This window comes from Sitophilus oryzae, unplaced genomic scaffold, assembly GCF_002938485.1.
Source record: "Sitophilus oryzae breed Bouriz unplaced genomic scaffold, Soryzae_2.0 scaffold_494_pilon_pilon, whole genome shotgun sequence".
Lineage (NCBI taxonomy): Eukaryota > Metazoa > Arthropoda > Insecta > Coleoptera > Curculionidae > Sitophilus > Sitophilus oryzae.
This window is the reverse complement of record NW_022147078.1, coordinates 3,304,438-3,329,774: the sequence shown is the minus strand read 5'-3', so window position 1 is coordinate 3,329,774 and position 25,337 is coordinate 3,304,438. Positions and strand designations below refer to the sequence as shown.

The 25,337-nt window shown below is 31.6% G+C and overlaps 1 protein-coding gene across 1 annotated transcript in view; it reads right to left on the bottom strand.

Moving 5' to 3' along the window:
* Nucleotides 1-25,337, bottom strand: part of LOC115886539 (carboxyl-terminal PDZ ligand of neuronal nitric oxide synthase protein) — a 183,849-nt gene that overhangs the window by 98,858 nt on the left and 59,654 nt on the right. The window contains exon 2 of the mRNA XM_030905759.1: nucleotides 16,074-16,550. Coding sequence (XP_030761619.1) covers nucleotides 16,074-16,181 — 108 coding nt within the window. The 5' untranslated portion in view covers nucleotides 16,182-16,550. The remainder of the gene's footprint in view (nucleotides 1-16,073; nucleotides 16,551-25,337) is intronic.

Below are 25,337 nucleotides of genomic sequence, written 5' to 3'. Positions count from 1 at the left end.
CAGGGTATTGTTGAAAGTGTCATGATAAATAAAATACTAGTATTTTAATAAAGCACGCTTTTAGATGTTTCAAAAAACTTTTAATAAGAGTAACTTTAACTTAACATATATGTTTCGGCTTGTTAGGCCTTTTTCAAGAGTTTTTTAAGAACTAATCGTCTAACTACACTGTAACTATATATATTTACTATGGGGGTGGGTTCAGAGAGTTTACAATAGGGGTAATAAAAAATGTGTTTAGAAATCCTTGTTGGTCGTTAACATTATTTTCGTTTTTAACAGATTTTAGTATTTCTAACTGTTCAATGTAATTTAAGCGTCTACCTTTTGTTTCTCTGTGTAGTAACTTAATTGAGTTTTCATTAATTTTGTGATTATTTACTATACAATGAGTTGCAAGACCAAGTTTTTCTTTAAAGAAAAAACAAAAGAAAATATTAATGAAAAATTTTTATTCCGCTAATTCTAAAGACAATAACAATTATCGACTTTTAAACTACATTCCTAATTTAACTAACAAAATATCAAATAATCTCAATAAAATAGGATGTAAAACTATTAACATAAATAAAAGAAATTTAGGTCAAATTTTATTAAATAATAAAGACAAAACTAATGTCAAAAATAAGTCAGGTGTATATAGGATTGGATTGCAATGATTGTGATGCCGTGTACATAGGCCAAACAGGTAGAAATTTAGATATAAGGATTAAAGAACATGTAAAGTCTATTAATAATCTCAGCATAGTTCTGGTCTTGCAACTCATTGTATAGTAAATAATCACAAAATTAATGAAAACTCAATTAAGTTACTACACAGAGAAACAAAAGGTAGACAACTTAAATTACATTGAACAGTTAGAAATACTAAAATCTGTTAAAAACGAAAATAATGTTAACGACCAACAAGGATTTCTAAACACATTTTTTATTACCCCTATTGTAAACTCTCTGAACCCACCCCCATAGTAAATATATATAGTTACAGTGTAGTTAGACGATTAGTTCTTAAAAAACTCTTGAAAAAGGCCTAACAAGCCGAAACATATATGTTGAGTTAAAGTTACTCTTATTAAAAGTTTTTTGAAACATCTAAAAGCGTGCTTTATTAAAATACTAATATTTCAACGATGTTTCACAAGGAACCAACCACAGCTTCAGTACAATTTATAAATAAAATACGACAAACCAAATACCATGTTAAAGATACACAAATTTATTACTGTATGCATTATTATTTGGCCATCGTTTGTTATATTCAATTACAATTTAATATGTTTTGGCTTCCTGTCACTATGATACAACTCAGGCTTGTCTCGTAGCAGGCTTGCGTCAAAAAATGGATAGAAACTGTCTCGCTCTTGTCTTGCTTTTATCTTGTGCTCGGCTCGTCAGGTCTGGACGCACCATAATATATTTATAGGTCCATAAAACATAAAAAAATTTCTCCACACAAGCTATATCCTCAATTCTGGACCAAATAAAATGGTTAAATTCGTTTTGAAGGAATTTGTTTATAAATCTATTGTTGTCAACTATTTCAATCACTGCCAATGTAATAATTCTCATCGTAAAATATGAATATAATTTTATTAAAATAGTATTTTCATTTTTGTTTTGCTTTGCAACGGAAAAAGTTTCTGAGCCATCTGAGGTACTGTCATGCAAGGAAAAAGCAGACAATGATAAATCTGATGAGCTTGAATATATTTTAGATTGTTCAGTCTTCTTATGCTCTTTCTTTTCATACTCTTTTTTTGGTACATACATGTATCGTGTAGTTTTATCTGATGTTAACAATGATTACGTTCTATTGGCCCATTGCAGAGTCTCCCCCCCCCAACGACAGAACACGCGCACAACGAAATTTACCGATTGCGCATGCGTGTCAGCGTTCTACACGACCGGAATGGCCAATAATTCCCGCAATTCTAAATAATTCCTTCATAATTCCCACAATTCCTCTATAATACCCACAATTTCTTAGTAATTCCTAATATTTCCAATAATTCCTAGATTTCCTACAGATTTCTCAGTAATTCCTAACAATTCCCGAATGTGTACACCAGAATTCCTAGCGGTTTACCCCTCGGTCAAAACGAATGACAATGTCAGGAAATAAATAAATAAATGAGGCAATTTGACTGGCAGATAAAACGTTACGTGTAGACGGCGCTTTATAATATTATTCCCCATTATTTAATGGTCGGTTTTCTTACAGGCCGATAATTATTTGCAAGCCTGTGCAGATGTGAGTGTTTTTACGCCGAGCTTTGTTGCACAACGTCCGTTTAAGAGTAAATGAAACATTCTTTTTCTTCATCATTCATTTTATGACTAAGTTTCTGAACTATGTCGTACATATTTCCCATAAATACGTATAAGTATAAAAATAAATAAGGATAGTTTGTTGTTTAAAGATAATGTTACGATGATTGTGCCGTTTTCCGCTTAGATGAAATCAAATCGAGGTTAAAAATATTCAATTGCGAAATAGTATCGTAAAAACGGGTGTGTTTGATGAAAACAACAGCACGATAGTAGAGGAAAATAAAAAAAATCGTGAATTATATACCTCTTGAGTTACCCAAGATTTTTTTCAAGAAAAACACCGGCCACAAAGATATAAACATTAATTAAAATAGGACAGACTATACAGGGTGTCCCAGAAATAAGTGCAAGTATTTTGCACTTAGCATAGTTGCACCCCAGCACTGGTAGCATAGTTCAACCCCAGAAACACCCTTATGAGGTTATTTCGCGAAAAATTTTTTTTGAAAATTCGAAATTTTTTGAAAGACTTTTTTAGTTAAAAAACATAATTTCTTGATAATATGGCAACATAGGTATTAGATTAAATTTACAAGAAAGAAAATCCAAAAAAAAAACCAGTGGTTCTCAAAATTTTAGCAAATTTTTTTTTTGGAAATTTTTAAAGTAAAATAACTCCGTTATTTTGGACTTATTTGAAAAACGATAAAGAGAAAATATGTTTCTTTTAGCGAGCTTTCTACCACCCCTTAAAATACTTGCACTTATTTCTGGGACACCCTGTATAGGGTTCAGTCTCCAAGTTGAAAAAGATAGGACTGGAGAATGTAATGTTATCGACGCCTATGATCCTTATGATAGGCAGTCATTTTTCACGCCGTGCCTGCACCCCGTGTCCGCTGATGTTTTAGGAGTAGTAGGCTTTGGAAACAGTTGAATGTCAGAGGTTGTTGATTTCGGCCGAGAGAAGACATTGTTTGTCAAGCTAGTTATAATTATATTTTAAAATATCAATTTCTGTTAAATATATTAATCTCCCGATTACAGTAACGTAGATATCAGAAGAGGAAGAGGACCACAATAGATCTGAAAAGATCGCAGTGGTACAGGACATTAACTACCTCAAAAATCTAATCTACATACATTATTTACATTAAACTTACTAATTTGTTCAAATAGTTCATAAATAAAATCGAAAAAAAAAACGTTTTTCTGTGTAGAGTGTAGACCATCGTTAATCATTCTCTGTATAGGTTAGAATGAAAATTTTATTAACATAAAACTTATTTATAGACGTTTAGAGGCAAAACAAACGCACTGTATGCGTGTCTATTTTGTGTTTTAAGTCAAATTATCGACATAAATACTTCAACATATTATCCACCTTTTCAGCTGGTTGTTTACTATAGCTATAACTATAGATATACTTAGTAATTACAATATCGTAGATATATACAAGGCGATAAACGAAAAAATAAAATAATGTTATTTCGGCGAAAGTTTCAAACCACCTGTGGAATTGGTTTAAATTCGGGTTTAACAATGTAAGAAATCTAAAAACCGCTCATCAAGTTACTTTTAATTTCAATTCTCTCGGTAGTTGGTTTTTTTATTCATCTCAATAGTTTTTGTTAAAGATATTCGCTTTTAAAGGCGCACTCTCACGACTCGTCTACTTGGCGAGTACGCCAATTTTTGCGTACTTGGCAAGTATCCCCACCTGTCCTCACTTTGTAAACAACATTGGGTCATTTCAACAATTACGCCACCACAAACATTGTTTAAATTCTTGGCAAGTACACAGTGTAGTCGCATCCATGGATATCGGTCGTCCCGAAATTGTCGTTGCTAGTGATTCTTTTTTCTTTATAAGTTCTTTTACTGTACACTGCAATACTATTTCTATGTTCTTTATGTTTGGCCATCCATATGAAGGGCTCATTTTCGTATAAATCCAAAAATTCTAAATCAGCATCATTTGAAGACTACACGGGAAAAACCAGCTTTGTCCATTTTAATTGAAGCCGAGAAAAATGCAATTTAGTGCTTTTAAAGAAATATGTTATTTTCGGTTGAATAATTAGAAAAATATATATTATTACGAATTCCGAATTATTAATATTGTTAATTATCGCCATATTCTGAAATACCGAAATAAAAATGTCAAAATTCAAAACAAAACAGTGGAAAACCAGGGATGTCCAGTTAAAGGTTGTATACTTAAAACCTAAATCTAAACTATTATTTTTTGCTGTAGGAAGAAAATTAATATTTATGTAGGTTTTTATTAGAATACATAAATTTACTACATGTAATACTAATTGCAAGATACATGCTGGTTGCCCATGCGTAAGGGCATCTCTGGTTTATGTCATTTACGCGTGGACTACTCTGGTTTTTCCCTTGTACAGAAAAATACCCAGCTGTAATATGTTTGGGAATAAGCGTATTATTGCTTTCCTTTTTTTGAATGACGTTAACATTTGTCTATAAAATTGTATATCTCTATCTTAATTTCTATGAAAATGTGATATATCTGGTTTTTCACGTGTAGTCTTCATTTGTCCACTCCATTTATTGCTGTGGGAACAATTTAGGTATGTCGCCAATATTGAAGTTATTAATATAAATTTGATATTATATAATCTATTATTGTTTTAAAGTTTTAAATTATCCGCAATTAACTCGAAAAACGGTACGATTCGGAAATAAACGGGACATATACCAAACTATAACAGTACAATTATTTGCGCAGTCGTTCTTTTTGCGCCTCGGCAAGTATAGCCAAGGCTACACTTGGCAAGTGTACGAATAATTGTGATTCTTTGACTCGGGCTATGTTTACCGACAGAGAGTGGGAACGCGACGAGTGACCAATAAAACGGTTCTCACGACATGGCGAGTATATTCCAATAACAAATGTTTGTCAAGTACACGAATCGTGAGAATGCGCCTTTTGAAGAAAATTGTAACGATTTATAACAATTTTAGCATTAAAAGCATGTCTTTGCTTTTGGTTCTAATTAACACATAAAAATAGTGTTAATTATTTTTAAAATGTCACTGTTGAAAAATCATATTATTATTGTTTGTTACTAGCAGATATGGTTTTAGGTCCAGAAGTTGTATCGGCTATTGTTATTTAATTGAACATGGTAGAGATCAACTTCTGGACTTAAATCTCTACTAGAGTAATAAACAATAATAATATGATTTTTCAATAACAGTGATATTACAAAAACAATAAAACCACTTATTATATCAATGTGATGATGAGGATCTAAAACAAAGGATTGCCTTTAATACTAAATTGCTATAAATCATTACTGTTTTCATCATAGGTGAATATCTCCAATAAAAGAGACTATAAAATCAAATAATTTAGCTACACATTGCTTAAGAAATCATCAAAATCGGTGGACTAGGACAAAATATATTGAATTCGAAAAGGTGTCTTGTGTTTTTCATGCCAGTGTAGTATTATAGAGTCTCTCATCTGCTGAAATATCGATTTGTTGACTTAACTTTCTCATGACCTCATGCCACAGATATCATAATACGAATTTAATTACTAGAAATAGACTTGGCAATGAAAAATATCAACAATCCGGTGCTTCTGCACAAGCGACATAGCGGGAAGTCGTTTGCGACGAATTTATCGTTTTGGATAGTTGGTTTCTGTTTTTCTGTTGTTACATAAAAGTACCGTCGCTAATTAAAATGTCATAATAATTAATAGAAATAATATCTGGATATTAATAAGAACTTATGTGTTTGGAGATAAAAGCAATAATTGCATTATATTTCTTGATTTATGTTATAATGTTGTAATCAGTAAATATTATAAACGATCCCTGATTTCTTGTATTTTTAATAATACTTTTATTAAAGGCCCTGATTTTCTTTTATTTATTACTATCAATTTTTTATTTTCTTATATTTATTACTATCAAAACAAATTAATAATATCTGAGGATTATCAGGGCATTACATTTAAAAATAGTAAGCCAAATCTAGTCACACTTTTTTGAGCTACCTTCTACAAGTTAAAATGTTTATTGAAATTTATTCCTACCATCCTGTATTTCAATTATCATCCATTTTTTTACTGGGGCAACTATAGCAACTAATAGCATTTCAGGAATTTATCAGCAGGAAGCCGTATATTCTGAGAACATAAAGCCGTTGAGCCCATACAGCCTTACACTAAAATAAATGACTGCATTCGTCGTGAATGAATGCGGTTTTGACGTCATGATTGTGACCGTTGGCGATAAGAAATGACCAATATACACACACCGGTGGAATGCCGATGTAAATTTACGACACATTTGAATGCATTTTGTTTTGTTTTACTCCATTTCTGAGAATACCGTTCAGTAAAAAATCTTAAGCTCGTTTGAGACATTAAAGGGAGGTACCATATGATTTTTAATATAAGGTGTCTCTGTTGCAACTTGTTTAATGCATTCGTGTGTCGGCACTCAGGTTTAGCTTCGAAATAACATGGTGGGGATTATTATTGCTCGGTACACTGCAAGTTTCGTTTTTGTGCTCAAGTTATGATTGTAGGAAACCCTGTCTTTTAATTTACAGAATGCTCTTGAGGCGCTGCTAATGCTGTGCTGAATTTCAGAGTCGATATTGGCTTTACCGTCCTTACCGTCTTTACCGTTTACAGTCAAAACGCATCAAGTAAAATCTTGTGTCTAGACCATGTCTAGACGAAAAAACAGACGTTTTGCTTAAACTGAATTGAGATGGCTAATAGACCGTCTATAGAAAACTGAAGCGATCATACAGTCAAAGTAGATATTCCTTTAAAATTCGAATCTTATTAATGTAAATTTTATATTCCTTTTTAAGAGCATGTTATATCTACTAGGTATACCTTATCTATCTGGTTAATGTCAATATTTGACTTAATGTTTAATGTATTGGGATCTCAGCTATATCGTAAGACCTAAGTACTAAGTAGTCTTCCTGTATATTTTATTGTATATTTGTGGTCTGAAGATGCAAAAGTTTAAGAATTTATAAATATTGAACTTATAGTAAATATATTTAACCACTAAGTTCGTGTATTACCTCGATATAACATATTTTTATAATAAACAATATATAGTTATAGTACGTCCAAAGAATATTATAGTAGTAGTTAGTAATACCGTATGATCGAATAAAAACGGCGTCAGCGATGGCTATGAAATGACAATCGATGACATTTCCCATATAAATTTACATATAAAATGACAGCGATCTTCATTTCATAGCCATCGCTGAGGCCGTTTTTATTCGATCATACGGTATGTTACGCGTTAATTAGGTAATCGAAATAAGATGAAAATAAAGCCATATCTTGATGCGTAGCAAGACAATGGTATTATTTATCTATGACCAGTGATAGTCGAAGAACTAACGGAAAAATTAGTTAAACATGAGCTCACGATGATGGCGTCGGTAGATGAAGTGAAGGCAAAAGTGCCTTTCATGAATACAAAACGAAGGTGTAGCAGCTAACAGTGTTAGCTTTAAACAAATATTTGTTCTGTCTTATAAGATACAAGTAATAACTTTAATCAAGCACCCTACAACAAGTGTGGCATGTATAAAATTTTGAATTTTAACTTTTTTTTTAACAAAAACGACGTATATATTTTCAACATTGGAATGCCTACGTGACAATCAAAATCTTACAAATAAATTATGGTTTTAGTCTCCGTCAGAGTGTTTCATATTTTCATAACAAGATGTCAAAACAAATAAATTATATCACCACTATGTTGTCCTAAATTATTTTTCCTGGCTGTTGATTTTTTTGACTAATATTTTTGTAAAAAAACTGTATATTTATTTCATATATATATTCTGATTTATACCGGGTGCGTCTCAAAAGTGGCTTACCCCCTATAACTTCTTTATTTTTTCAGATAAAAAAACGAGATTTGGTATGTTAGTATATGACATAAATTAGGATTGATTGACGTATTCAATTGTTTTTGGTCACTTTCTGTTTCACCGGAAATGACTACAACTTTTGATTTTTAAATGGCACCCTCGGTATTTTTTTATTTTATTCCATAGAAATTGACATTCTGAATAGAATGCCATATCATATGTCAACTTTTGACATTCTCACTTAATAAAAAATCGTATTTTAATATTCAATCTAGAGTGCCATGGATATGTTAAAAACACTAATTCTTAATCAAGAAGCCTTGGAAAATATATTTGATCGTTTAATGTTTTTAGTGTCTTGTCCTGGCCAGTTAGAAGATGCTCAAATCGTATTTTTAATTTTATCTCAATTTTTTCAAATAGAACGAGGGTGGCTCATTAGCATATTTGGAAAAAGGATTTTTTACGAATAATTTGATGCCACACATTTGGTATTTCGAGTCAAATTTTCGTTACGAACCGCAAGTTATAATTTCAAATAAACCATATGCTAAAATGTCAAAAGTTGACATATGATATGTCATTCTATTCAGAGTATTATTTTCTATCGAATAAAGTAAAAAAAAATACCGAAGGTGCCATTTAAAGACCAAAAGTTATAGTTATTTCCGGTGAAACAGGAAGCGACCGAAAACAATTGAATAAGTAAATCAATCTTGATTTATGTCATATACTAATATACCAAATCTCGTTTTTTTAACTGAAAAATTAAGGAAGTTAGGACGCACCCGGTATATCTGTTAACGCATTGGCATCCAAAGATGGCCCGGAATCTAGAATAATTTAATTATGTTCCTTTCTACAAGGGTACTAAGTTCATCCACGCATTCCCAGACGAGTTTCGACGATATCTGTGCGCCAAGTACCGCCTGACAATCTGAGCATACATTAATGAGATTTCCTAAGTAAGCTCATAAATACATACTGTACTCAATGCACTGTAGAATGGGAAAGATTTCTATCTAGAATACGGTCGAGTATTTACTCAAAGAAAAGGATTAACCTGCTCTTGGTCTTTTCCTAAAAAAATCCAGCTCCTGTTCCGTCCACCGGTTTAAATATAAATTGATGTTATTACAATACCTCATTTAATATAAAATAATATTCTACTTTTTGAAATGTATTGGGCCCTAATTGTACCTAAAAGTAATATATTTTTACAGTGATATACCATATTGTAAACTATTTAATATTTCAGTCACTTAAAAAGTTAATTTGTATTGAATAATTGCCTACCATTAAAGGAAATTTAAGCTATAATCCATAATGGGCATATTCTGGGTATGCAAATACTTCCTCTAAATTTGGGTTGCGTTCAACCGATTTATTCTCAAAACCTTAAACATCTACATATAAAAAGAAGCACAGATCTGTATTGGAATTTTCTACTTTTTGATGGGAAACAATCAGCTTCCCAACATTTTTTAAATGATGTAACAATTCCTCTTGTGGTTACTTTTTCATAAATATCCTCATGTCAATTCAGAGACGATGAACATGAAAATTATTTACCATAAACATCGCAAACTTAAAACCTAATAAACAATTTTATACCGAATATAGAAATAAATTTAGTATTCTTACCTATTATCGTCCATATCCGTGTTAATAGATAATTAATATTTTGGATTTTTGTCTTTTATCTTTAAATATATTTTTGGAACTGCTGGTTTTAGTAATTATTAAATTAAACCTTTAATTAAACGAACCAAAAAGTCAGAAAAAATAAACAATTCTTAACCATAACCTTAAAAAATGCAGATCTCCTGTCAACTTTCTTTATTTTTTATTTACTCCTTATTTTCCTAGTGACGTCACAGGGGGTATGCGCGAACTGAACAAAATTTTAGCCGCTATCGATCATACCTTGTTTTCTTTGTACCATGACGCCAACCCAGCACAATATTTGTCTACTCGTTCTTGAAATAATAATTTCTGAATATTTTTTAAAATGTAACTCGCTATGGAAAAAATCTCTGAAAAAAGTCTCCCGAAATAAATTCATGTTATTGAATTCATCAATTAATCTTTTCCGGTCGACGATACAATACCATTTTATCGTCTTGTATAAAAAATAACTTTGAGTGCAGAAATGTTTAGCAAAAACAATGAGAAAATATAGTTTACATAAAATAATAGTTGAGTTAAACTATCCACATTTAAAAGTCATCGATGACTAAACAAACAACCGTATTTCTTGACAATGAAAAAGAAAAAATGCTATAAAAGAATTTAAAGGTCGTGCCTGGAGTATTACATAATGTCTATCTAATAAACGCTTACAAGCATTTTCATAAGGTCATTTACATTTTCTTTAAAGAAACTCTGCGAAGGAAATCTGATTAAGTATAATAACCCAGTTAGTTTAAGTCGTTTAAAGAAACTTTTCCTACTCGAAGTTTGTTTTTATATTAAAATTATGTAGAGTTGCTTGGTAGGGATTTGAGATTCGAAAAATCCGTTCTTATCGAACCTCTACACCCTAGAATCAATCTGTATGCCAAAATTGAGCTTCTTACGTTGAGTGGTTTGAGCAGGATCGTGATTAATCAGTATGTGAGTCATTTAAAGATTTTATATATTAGTATAGATAAAATGAGAGTATATCAAGTCTAAAAATTACAAAATTTTTATATTAATATTTGAGGGATAGTTTCACCCCCTTAGAATTCGAGTTTCGAAAAATCCCTCCTTATCGAACCTCTACACCCCACAGTCAATCAGTTTGCCAAAAATCAGCTTTAAACGTAGAGCAGTTTAAGCAGAATCGTGATTACTCAATGGTCATATTTTATGAAACACCCTGTATATATTTATAAAAAATCTTGAAATATGTAAAACAAGAAAATAAAATATACGTGTTTAAGAGTTTTTCCGAAAAACTTCCGAAAATTTTTTAAGTTTACAGTTTACAATAAAACTCCTTATAACGCACAAGACGGTTCTTACGAAGCATTCAATAGAAACAAAGTTTTAATAACGTAGTTTGTTATTACGTACTTCGTACTTCTGATATAAAGTACCAAATTTTCGAGTCGCGACCTCTGAAGATAATAACCCTTGAAACGCATTTTGATTTTTGGGAAAAATTCGACAATATTTCCATATTTTCTTATTTTTCTGTATATTTTTGATTTCAGATTTTAGAACAAACAATTTTTTTATAGAGAATGCAGTTTTCTCAAAACATTAATAGTAAAAAAGTTTTTCGTCTTGTAAAATCTAAACCTACTAAATCTCTAAAAAAACTAAAACTGGTCCCACTCTGTATAAAAAGCTAATACCATTATTTTCAAATAAAAATGTCACTATAACTTTCAATATTATTTCCTATACCACCGATTTCCAAATCTATGTTAGAGATTGGACATTTACCTAAGCTAATGTAACCATTATTTTTTCTCCTCAGGTAGATAATCTTTATGGCCAAGTCTTTTAATACAAGGCCGCCAGGTTTAAAATGTTTTCCCTATCCTAAGGCCAAGGTTTCCTCTGTTTTAAGAATATTTTTGTTGAAATTTGTATAAAACACGTTAAAAAAATATTTTTTTACAAATGTCACTAAAGTATTAATTTTTGCGACGTGACCGACAAATATAAAAGAAGTTCTTTTAACGCGCAGGCATAAAAGGAAAATACTTTTATCTACAACCGTTTAGTTATAACGTTTTTACATCACTATTTTTTTAGTATTTCAGTTACGTTATGAGATTCATAATACAACTAGTGGTGTTATCTATAACATAACTAGTTGCTATAATAATGAAAAACAACTACCTACGAACATCTAATAGTTATTTACAGTACAAGTGTATTTATGAACATGATTACAACAACGAGTGTGAACGATTAGAACAACGAACGACGAGGTTGTAGACCGAGTCGTTCTAATCACACGAGTGTTGTAATCATGTTTAAACGCCCGTGTCATGTACAACGTTTTATCTACAACCGAAAAATAAGAAAATGCTGTTTTAATTTTCGTTTATTAGTCGCCAACCTTTAACACCTTTAACTATGACATTTGTCACATTTTTTTAATTATAATTGTGACAGACAGACCTTAGACCTTTCAGTTAGACCTTCACTCAGGGGCTGGAAAGTGAAATAGCAAAAGCGGTTCCACCGTTTCCACGGAAATCTCAAATAAAATAATTCCAGCCCTAGCCACTAGGTGGTAGTGCAATTAATTTTTAGGTTAAGAAGTTGCTACTAGTTATTGCCAGATGGCGTTAAATCAGAATTTTTTTGTAGTTTCCATAGTTTCCAACGGCCATTGTCATGTTATTGTGAAATTCTCAAAAAATATTGTCGTTGTCATAGCACCAATCATAATATTATCAAATAAATGATTATCAAAATGTTTTTCAAACTATAATTTGTTATATGTGTTTTAATTAGACAATTCCTTTTGTTTGTGGCCCTAAAAATATAATGTAAGTCTTTTATTTTTGCTTTCATTTAAGTACCTATTTATTATATTTACTCCATTTACAAAACTTTGGGCGTATTACGTTGGTCTTGTTTTATTATAATAAACGATGTTTAAATATTTGACTTATAAATGAAAACTTTAAATAATAAATAATATTTCACATGTTTGGCTTTAATTTTATTTAATAACCGTATAAATTATACTGTTAGATCTTATATTTTACACATCACAACGATACTTGTTATTAGTATTGTTGAATTTGTGTAAAAAATAAGATTTAATAATCAAATTTAATTATTTTAGAGTAAAATTCAATAAATAAGCTCATTTAAAAAGCCCGCGCTTCGACCCATTTAAAACAAGCCCTACTCAATAGATGGCGTCACTTCTGTAGGACCATTTTTCAGTATGGCAGAGTCCGTTCTTTTTCTAGCTAGGTATATTCTTTGCCTTCACTATTATCATCGTCATCATCATCAGGAATTGTTTTGAAGAAGTGTAAAAAATGTGTTATTAATATTTATAATAATTAATAGTAGGAATTTTTATCAAAAATTAATATATTTAAATGTTCGTAGTTGTTTTTCATACTAGTTGTGTAATGAATCTCATAACGTCACTGAAATACTAAAAAAATAGTGATGTAAAAACGTTATAATTAAACGGTTGTAGATAAATATATACAGTGTGACCCACTCAAGACCGGACACCCTCCATAAAATCTGTGTTTATAGTCCGATTTTGATGATTTTTTTTTCAAATATAAAGTTTCAAAAAATGTACTTTAGGGCTCAATATCATGTTATTTCACAAAAAACAAGGCCTACTTAATAAAGTTTTTGTGGTGAAAAATTTGCAAAATCATATTAGCGATTTTTTTTCAAAAAATTTGAGTACACCCCTACATTCGGCATCCCCCAAAACAGTTCTGTACCAAATTTCGTTTAAAATTATTAATTATTAATAATTTTGCAGTTAAATTAAATAATTCCCTATTTTTGCCAATTTAACGATGAGTTTCAAGTAACCCTGAAAAAACAATCCACGACAACGAGTTTTATTACAAACAATGATAAAAATACTACAAGCAACACAGTAACCGATTAATAAGTTAAACATATTCAAATAATTCTAGTTGCTTCTACCAGCCCTCCATTCAGTTCAATACATTTGTCGCATCTTTTTCTTAGATTAACAGTTACATTCCTAAGCTGCTGTGGTGTAATATTTGCAGAAGCCTCTGTAATTATCTACGTAATTCATCTACAGATTGAGGTCTAGACTTGTAAACTTGTTGCTTAAGAAACCCCAAAGAAAGAAATCAAGGGGTATTAGGTCCGGGGATCTCGGTGGCCACTCAATTAGCGGGCTATTTCGACCTATCCACTTATTTTCAAAATTTTCATTTAACCATTCCCTGACAACTGCCGCGTTATGCACAGGTGATCCGTCCAATTGAAATTTTAAATTCAAACGGGTTTGGCATGGTAAATTATGTATTGCATCCCAAAAGTCATTAATCAGAAAATTCAAAAACGTTGGACTATTCAAATTTCTCTCAAAAAAATATGGACCAATGATTCTATCATCAAGTATGCCACACCACACATTTAATTTCTGAGAATACTGTCTTCTTGTATTGATCACCCATTCAGGGTTTTCGACTGCCCAGAATCGCGAATTTTGAGAGGATACTACTCCGTTTGTACTAAATGTTGCCTCATCACTAAATAAAATTTCTTTTAAGAAATTTCTATTATTTAAATACTCTGCTTGAGCCCATAAGCAGAATTCTAATCGTCTAACATCATCTCCGTTTTCCAAAGTGTGTAAAATCTTTGGTTTAAAGGGTTTAACTTTATTAGTTCGCAAACATCTCCTAATATTTTCCCTTGGTATATCCAAATCAACACTGGCGCCTCTAATGCTTGCACGAGGATTGTTACGAAAATATTCTAATATTTCCTCATTCCGCCTATTTATTCAATGTTCCGGCCTTCTGTTTTTTAGTAAGTATTTTGACACACAACCAGTTTCATTAAAAACTCTATTTATTCGTTGAACCGTGCTTCTACTTACTGCAGGTCTGTCGGGATGTCTGTTGTTAAATTCTCTGGCAGCTTCTCCTGCTTGAAGATAGTTATCACCCACTAAACGAATCATTTCAATTTTATCCCTAATATTTAATTGTTCCATAATGCAAATAATATTTCTTGATACAACACTTTTCTGCGTGCTATTAAATTAATATTCAATTCTACGCTGCAAGAATTGACAGCTAATAAAACCCATTGTTGTGGATTGTTTTTTTCAAGGGTTACGTTATAACTCATCGTTAAATTGGCAAAAATAGGGAATTATTTAATTTAACTGCAGAATTATTAATAATTAATATTTTTAAACGAAATTTGGTACAGAACTGTTTTGAGGGATGCCGAATGTAGGGGTGTACTCAAATTTTTTGAAAAAAAATCGCTAATATGATTTTGCAAATTTTTCACCACAAAAACTTTATTAAGTAGGCCTTGTTTTTTGTGAAATAACATGACATTGAGCCCTAAAGTACATTTTTTGAAACTTTATATTTGAAAAAAAAATCATCAAAATCGGACTATAAACACAGATTTTATGGAGGGTGCCCGGTCTTGAGTGGGTCACACTGTATATTAATTTTTGATACAAATTCCTACTACTAATTATTATAAATATTAATAATACATTTTTTACACTTCTTCAAAACAATTCCTGCTGCTGATGATGATGATAATGATAATAGCGAAGGTCTAACTGAAAGGTCTAAGGTCTGTCTTTCATAATTATAATTAAAAAAATGTGACAAATGTCATAGTTAAAGGTGTTAAAGGTGGGCGACTAATAAACGAAAATTAAAATAGCATTTTCTTATTTTTCGGTTGTAGATAAAACGTTGTACATGACACGGGCGTTTAAACTTGATTACAACACTCGTGTGATTAGAACGACTCGGTCTACAACCTCGTCGTTCTAACCGTTCACACTCGTTGTTGTAATCATGTTCATAAACACACTTGTACTGTAAATAACTATTACAAAAGTACGAAAATATATTATTAAACTGACATAAAATGTCAATTTCAACGAGCCTTTTTTTTACTTTTAAATCTTTTTATATTATTTGGTTGTTTTGCATCTTGGTTGCTAAACACAATTAAAAAATAAAGAAGAGCACAGGCAAAGTGAATGACGTCTAGGGTTTGACCTCGCCAAAATTCTCATCGATTGTCATTTCCCAGCTGTCTCTGACGCCGTTTTTTTCGATAGTATGGTATAAAGTAATGATGAATGAAAATAACGAACAAACAATATAAAACCTATTTCAAAAATTAAAAAGGGGTTGTTAAGTTACAAAATTAAAAAAAAAACTAATTACCTTAGCTTGAAAGGTGATCCCATGATGAAACGCCTCTTCCGGATGCAGCGGTATCCTTGTATCGTAATCGTCGTTCTGCACCAAGTCGTACTGTTTCTTCGAAGGCATCTTAACCCGAAGAAAAACTCACAAACCACTCACTAAACTATCTTACATCGTTCACTGATACCCACAAAGAACCAATCACAAACCACAAGTATTCCTCTTGAATTTTTTTCTCGGAGGTAGTACCAGAAGAACTATATATTCTTTGTCAATTATATGGTACTACCTATGCACTAAGACGACGAGCTTTTATCTCACGAACCCGCGATGTTGTGGTACCATCGATGGGTACGCCAGCCGAGGTAATATTATACGTGTAGTACGGTACGATCTAAGGGGTCCGGCGTTGTGCTCAGACCATTGTCCGTGCGGGCTTATCTACCTCGGAGGTGGTGGGGGCAGGTTGGGAGCCCCATGCGGCTCGTGGAACACCTGGAATGGAAGAAATAATAGGTTTTAGATTGTTTGTATCGTGGTGAGTGATTAAAACTTATGCATCTGTCGGTGGTACTGTCATAGTAGATTAGCATTAATAGATCAGATTTCTGCTAATATTGCTAAAACTTGGAAAATTCATAATAAAAATGTTCGTCATAGTTAATACTTTTATAGAACATTACTATAATAAAAAATATGCATTCTTTTGGAAACCCTTGTATTTATTTATCTACAGGGTGTTTCAAAAAACATGTGCCACCTCTCGTGAGGAGATTCCTCACGTAAAAATAAGATTTATTTTTTAAACATAGGTCCCATTCTTGATGGTAAAAGTAACTATAAATGCGTTAAAGCTAAAAATGTGTCGACATATTCGCCATCAGGAACGTACATATGGGTTATCACTGGAATATTTTTCTAAAAAAAGCATGTACGCCACTGACTTTTTTTTCTCTTGTTAGCGAAATAAGTAAGCAGTTTAATGCCGATTGAAAGTTGTCTCTTGATATTTTGTCGATTTTGGCCTCCTTGATGAGATAAACGCAATTTTATTAATTTGCCTCGATCCAAGTCTAATAGCAACTTTTTAAAAAATTTAATATCATTAACTTGCGAAAGTTTTAAATAAGTAATCATTGATTCCTCATCAAAAAACATGAAAAAAAGGTTTCCATAAATATGAGTATGGAAATGTTGTTGTTTTAGAGTTACAGGATGTTAAAACTTTTTAAAATTAGGTTTTTTGTAATTATCTTAAATACCATTATTTTTTTATTTGAAATTGGTGTGTGTTGGACTAATAACAATAATAACTAATAGTAATAATATTTAATAATAAATTAGGTAAAATATATCATTAATTAATATTTAATTTATTTTATTAATTGTAATTAATAAAATTGCGTTTATCTCATCAAGGAGGCCGAATTCGACAAAATATCAAGAGATAACTTTTAATTGGCATTAAACGGCCTACATAATTTTGATACCAAAAGAGGAAAATCAGTGGGGCACATGCTGTTTTTTAGAAAAATATTCCAGTGATAACCCATATGCACGTCCCTGATGAATTTATTGACACTTTTTTAGTATTAAAATATGTAACGCCTATAGTAATAATTTACCATCAAAATCTCATTCCAATCACTAAAAGTACTTGGAAGAAAATTATAATAAATCGAAAGATTATTAAGACTCTAACACCCTGTAGCTACGAAACAAAGCAGAATCGGACCTATGTTGATATGAAAAATAATTCTTATTTTTACGTGAGAAATCTCCCCGCGAGAGATAGCACGTGTTTTTTTTTAAATACCCTGTATAGTAAAGCTGGGTAGTATAAACAAAGGCCGTTCAACAAATTTGAAGAGGTAAGATTTTGGCCAACTGTATGAAAAACAATTTGAATGAAATAAAGGAACCTACGTTGTGTTAAAAATATTTTTTTAAACCAATATTAGAGAAATTTGTGGAGAATAAGAGGTTATGTAAATCAAATGCTAAATTTTTAAACAACCTTACTTATTTTACTAAATCAAAGGCAAGGAGTGTCGTACTAAGCCTGGAATTCACAAATAAAAGAGCACATCAGAGAAAACCTTGATCACTATTCCAAAGAATATGCTGTTCTGAAATTTGATCAAAGACAAATAATAATAATAATATAGAAACTGTCCTCATTTTTGTTAGTTTAATGGGTCCCCATCCGTAGGTACCAATGCCCTGGTTGGGGAACCTGAAGCTAAAGTTGAAGATTTGGTGCAAATATCTTTAGATTATAAGTTATTCTATTTCTTGTTTTTGTTTGCTCTGTTGCGAGCTAAGATATTCGCCCATTCACGGTCGAAAAGTATTAGTACCTTCAAAAAGGCCCTGATTCTCACACTGAACCACCATCATCGGCACGAATGGACAGTAAACGATTGTATTTAGATTACTTTTAAACTGAAATTATTCACAGCATAATCGATTCCATTAAATACATACACATTCTATAATTCTCAGATGAAATAAATAAGTGTAAAATCGTTATTTTTGGGGCTTACTCAATCGGGTCTCACAATGCAAATTCACCTCAAATATCTCTTTAGTTGGTCATTGGCAAGCACTCTCTCATTGTACATGAAAATAACAAAACAAACATTTACTGATCTGGATAAAATTGATAGTTAAATAGTAAGACTCACCCGGGGGTACTCCGCCACCTAGCCACTGACATCACTGACATTCTATTCAATATATCCCATTCCATATCTTCCATCTAATTCAAATATTATTCGGATTTATTGGTTAATAATCTTCAACAACTAGCTAGTGTCACCTGAAATAGTATAGGGGCTTCCCCCGGACGCAATTCTGCCGCTAAACAGATTCGCATCCCAATCGAATAAGCTGTTTGGGTGGCTCACCATCCCAACGCCGCATCGTCAATCGAGAAGACATTATGGAGACCTCAAACTCTCAAGACCAACTCGAAGGCAGGACGTCACAGAGGTTTTCTTACCGTGGTCAAACGACCCCGTTGGCTTACAGTCAAACGACTTGCAACTATATTAGTCAAAAGACTCGCAACCTCCATTTGTCAGCTCTGTGACAAAACACAACACTACACAGCCGGCCGGCCTATCAACGACTGACTGACCTGCCGCGCCCGTGCAAACTAAGCCTCCTCTTACATCACAATTTTACCTGATCACAAATATTTACATAGCTTGCCAATGAATCATACTGTTTTCTCCATAGACTTAAAATAAAATATAGACTGAGCATCTCATTCATAAATAGCTGGAACATGCGGTCAGACACTGTCTTGTTATTGTTGTGTTATTGTTTTAGGTTATAACGAGTGCGACACGAGCGATAGATAGGTTGTCTCTGTCGTAACGGTCGTTCCCTGACGACTCTGCCGAGAAACACAACACTGTCTTTCGTTTCTCAAGTACACCTGAACTCTCCGTATCATAGCCGGGTAATTTTTTTATTTTAATGAAGCTATAAGTAAATTAAAAATATATCGTATTTAAACGTTTTTATATTTTATTAAGATTTAGGACAGGTTTTTTACATAAAAGTTTAGAAAAAACGTCTTAGAGTCCGAAAAGGATAAACATAATAAAATACACGTTATAGAAGAAATTTTATAATCGAAATTACGTAATTTTTGAAATTAATAATAAATTATTAATTTTAGTCAAACATTTACAACCCCTAATATTAATCAAAACCGGATCTATTCCACAGATATAATAGAATCGGCGACAGGGAGAGAAAAAAAAATGATTGTTGTAATTTTTTTTCTAGTTAAGTGATGTCTTATTATGTAAATTAGAGAAAACATAAATCTGTTCCATTAAAGCAAGGAAGGTGATAGGAAGTGGATAAAATAAAAACTACATTTATTTAACTCGGTACTGTCTTTATTATACCGGGTGCGGCTCAAAAGTGGCTCATCCCCATAATTTTTTTATATTTTCAAATAAAAAAACAAGATTTAGTATGTTAGTATATGAAATAAATTAGGATTGATTGACGCATTCAATTGTTTTTGGTCACTTCCTGTGTCACCGGAAATGACTATAACTTTTAATTTTTAAACGGCACCCTCGGTATATTTCTACTTTATTCGATAGAAAATGACACTCTGAATAGAATGAAATATCATATGTCAACTTTTGACATTTTCGCATATGGTTTAATTGTAATTGTAACACGCGGTTCATAACGACAATTTGACTCGAAATACCAAGTGTGTGGTATCAATATATTCATAAAAAAATGCTTTTTCCAAATATGCTAATGAGTCACCCTTGTTCCATTTGAAAAATTGACATATGTATGATTTAAAATACGATTTGTACATCTTTTAACCGGCCTAGACAAGACACGAAACCCATTAGACGATCAAAACTATTTTTCCAAGGCTCCTTGATTAAACCTTAGTGTTTTTAACAACACCATGGCACCCTGGATTGAAATTTAAAATACGATTTGTTTTTAAGCGACAATGTCAAAAGTTGACATATGATATGCCATTCTATTCAGAGTATCATTTTTTATCGAATAAAGTAGCAATATACCGAAGGTGCCTTTAAAAATCAAAAGATGTAATCATTTCCGTGAAACAGGAAGATACCAAAAACAATTGAATACGTCAATAAATCCTAATTTATGTCATATACCTACTAACATACAAATCTGTTTTTTTTATCTGAAAAAATAAAAAAGTTATAGGGGCGAGCCACTTTTGAGACGACCCGGTATATTAAAAAATATTGCTTCATAATGTAATATCATTTTAAAATTCTTGTATGTTATTTTAGATTCTCAAGATAATTTTAGAATAAACCGGAATATATTTTTAATAAAAGCATTATTAATTATTAACAGGGTTATAATTATGATTTTGTTACAATGTAAGTAAGTAAATAATGTAATGTAAGAGAAAAAATTCAGATTTTACATTTTACTAAAATATTATCTAAATAAGCGCCTTTCTACAACAACGCCACTTACTCCTAATGGGTATATTGAGAGTTGCCTACCGGTCGAAAGTTGTTTCAAGACTTAAATGGATTATTTAAGTCAAATTTCTTGCAAATTTGGCACTGACGAACCATATTTTATAGTTCTTGAACAGAAAAAGTCAATAAAATAAACAATTAAAGACTACAAGCTAAGAAAATGCGTTAATACAGCCGGGGATATAGCGGCAACAAAGCTTTACCGCACACGTGCGACGCGTACTACAAGGTAATAAATGAATGAATAGGCTCCCTCGCTTCTAATCGGTGTTGTCATATTGTAAAGAACTTATCCTTTTTAAACAGTATCCGACTTATAATTTAGTAGTATAAGGACTATTTATACATCTCTGGAATATTAAAACCTACTTTATTAAACTGTAGTATTAATATCTCAATATATGTGTATAACAAGAAAAAAAATATTGATAATATTAAAGACGTGACAACATAGGCTGGATGAGGAAGGCTCGGTCGACTGTACCCAGAAGTAAACATGTGTACAAAAAAGGTTGTTTGTCCGCGTTGAGATGTAAATAGTGTAGTCTATATTTTATTTTAAGTCTATGGTTTTCTCTAATCGACTCTCAAATAGAGTGTTTTAGCATTACTAGATAAATAAATAGGGAGTTTCTGAAGGAAAGCATATTTTTTATTAGAATAGTGAATAAATAAAAGGATTATCATAACAAACTTATTTTCCAAGTTTTACATAAGGAAAATCTTTAGCCTAGAATATTACAACAGGAAAATAAGCTATATGCTTTAGTCAACACTAGTTAAATAACAAGAAAACATAATTTACTTTACCTTTAATAACATTCTTTGTCTCGCTAACCAAAACTTACAAACCAAAATAACATTAATGCGTCTCGAACGAAAGCTATTACCTAACACCTATCATCTCTGTTTATTTTCTGATTGCCCTCTATTTCTCTCTATTTTGTGTATAAATATTTTAAAAATCAATAATTATTTATATAACAGAGTGTCTTAATATTAAACTAAATCTTTTGAATTTAGAAAAATATGTTATGGTGGGTTCATACAGCCAAATAAAATAAAATAAGAATAAAATAAAATAAAATAAGAAAGTTGGTTATATGGGATACCGTACATGCGTTCATACAGCCAAATAAAATAACAAATAAAATAAGAAGTCTTTATCTTTTAACTTCTTGTTTTATTTTATGTGTTATTTTATTTTAAACGGCTTTGCGGACGCTTAATTCTAACCTACAAATATTTTCAGTTTGGATTTAATTTATTTTATAATTTCACATAAGTAAAATATATAATATAGTAGGCAACGAACAAATAAATATACTATAAATGGTAAAATTACTATAAACAATCGTAAAAGTTAACTTTTATCCAGCCTCATCGTACTGCGCATGAGCAAATATATATTTCTTATTTTATTTTATTTGACTGTATGAACGCACACAAATAAGAATTCCTTATTTCTTATTTTATTTTATTCTTATTTTATTTTATTTGGCTGTATGAACCCACCATTACACTTACTTATTTCTTCAAATTTCTTTCAACATAATTTTTCTTTCCTTCGCATCCTTAATGTTTATAATACCTAATTATACAGAGAATAGAAAATAGTTCCGTACGATTAAAGAAAAAAACAGTGTCAAATTGGCTCGGACACAACGATCGATATTAGGTTAATATTAAACAACATAATCATTGTTTTAAACAAATTTAAGATAAAAAACGCGAAATTTCTGCGTCATAGTTCAAAGAAAAAGAAACCACAACAATGTGCTCATCGTCTGCCTTTAAAACTAGTCAACCGTGAATTTTTTTGCGTTTCAACAACTTCAAATATTTGAATAAAATAAAGCACGTAATAGATTTACGGTAATCGATCACATCATTTTCTATTAAAACCTGTTTGGAAAAAAAAACAATAAAACTTACTAGTTTGTTGATATTTGCTATTAAGAATGAACCTTGAATGAATTAAGTAAACTTTTTTCATTATCTAAAAAATCACCATAAATTTTTATAAAAAATTTCACTAAGATTTATATTTTATTGAAATTTAATAAAGTCAATCTGAAAATATTTTAACTTTATTTGAAGCTTTCGTAATATGATTTCGAATCAATTTGGATTGATTCCATAATAGTTGACTTTTTATTCAGCACTGAGATTTAGGAGTGTATTTTATGTGGGTCGAAAACTCAATACCTACCTACTCCGAAACAATGATCACCTACCCCAGACTCTGGGCAAAAACACTTAGAAAATTCATCACAGAACTTCAATACGCTGATGACTGCGCTCTAGTTGCAAGCACAGTACAACAATTACAAGAAATGTTGAACACATACTTATACCTGGGCATACAAGGCTTTGGGCCTTAAGCATAGATTTAGTAAGAACAGATATCACATTGTGCATTTTAACCCGATCAAACAACCAGAGGTTGACTACGTACTGTAAAAACCAACTGAGATAAAGAAGGCGACATTGCCACATCTCAAATTTGCGCCTATCTACTTAGTTTGATTTGCAGAAAAGGTGACTTTAAAACCTTCACCGGATATCAATAAATCTCAATTAAATTAATAGTTTATCTTTAAAAAAGCATGCTTAATAATATGTTATTAACCAGAGGATCTATGCGTTACTATTAAAGGACATGTTTACTGTTTAATGTGCTGAAACGTCTAGAACTATTGGCAACGTCGCTGCTAGTCTTCCAGAATGAAATGAGCCGTCCGTCCCACCACCCCTCGCGACGGCCTTTGGTCTGTTATAGCGTACTACGTTTAGCTTACGGTGTGTTTGAAGTCGGAATCAAGGCCGAAGTGAACTTTTCAGTGGTTTTCAGTAGTTTTTGTTTTTGTTTAACGTACTTTTGAATCTGCGAATTTTCAATATGGTAGGACAGTGTCAAATGTGTGGAAACATAAGCTCAAATTACCCGAATTTGTCTTTTCACAGGTAGGTATTGTTTCCGCCGTAATCGTACATAGGCGTCCCACAAGGGAGCCTCTCAAAATTAAAATAATTTCTAATTATATTTATTGAATTTTGATCTATTAAAACAAGAACATAGTAGCCGGTAATTGAATTATAATTCGTCTCAATTACTACCTAACTGTTGTAGATCATAACAAATTTGAATATAAACGTTGCATTTGAAACATTTTTTTTAATTGCGTCATATTTTGGTCATTATATACGATATTCTAAAGGAATTTTGCTCAACAAATAAACAAAGGTGTTTACCCGACCTTTTTTACATTTTATTGCTTAATTATATCTTGTATCTGCCCCTTCGGGGCAAACGGAACGAAACTCATCTAACGAAAAAGTGTTAATGTAGTATATTAATATGGCGTAAAAATTTTACTAATTACTTTACTTTTACTTTACTAATTAAATTCGTTCCAAAAAACGATACGCCACTGGCTATTAGAACAATCCAAATGCGCCTAGTTGCCGGGGTCGGAAATTTTAGACTTCTCTATCTTTTCTGTCCTTGTCTGACACATTGGAATGTTTGATACACTACCAACGAGTATTTTTGAATGAGATGTTCGGTCTATCTTTATAATGTCTTTGGCCTTAAGCTGAACATTGACAAAACCAAAATCATGTGCACTCCTCCGGAAGATCACAACAATACAGGGCCTATTTTACCATAAGGCCCATAAGGCCCATAAGGCCCGGGCCTTGGGCCCGGTGGTCTGGGAGGCCCGTTAAAGGTCGTAAAATATTCAATTTCAAATGTAAATTTACATAGCAGAGAAAAAAAACAGTTACCTCTGATAAGGAAAATAGAATAAAATAAAATAAGCTTTAGATTGCTATAATTAATGCATTTTTTAAAATTATTCACTCAAAATGAGTTATTTGGGTCCTAAATGACCTAAATACAAAATATTTTCATGGTGTCTGTGTGTCTGTCTGTCTGTCTATCTGTCTGTCTGTCTGTCTGTCCGTCTGTCCGTCTGTAACACGATAAGTCAAAAACCGCTAAACCGATTTTAACCAAATTTGGCACAAAAATACTGTGGCACAGGAGAATCTGGCCATTAGTTTTTGGTGGTGGTGGGGGGTTGGTAAGGGGGTATGGGAGGGAGTTAAAAATTTTAAAAAATCGTAACTCCAAAAGTACAGTAGCTAGCGAAACGCGGTTTTCAATTTAAGATTAGGAATAATATTTGCAAGAAAATTTGTAATCAAACAACAATATAAAACAACAAAATCAGTCAAAGTCGCAGTTTTTGGG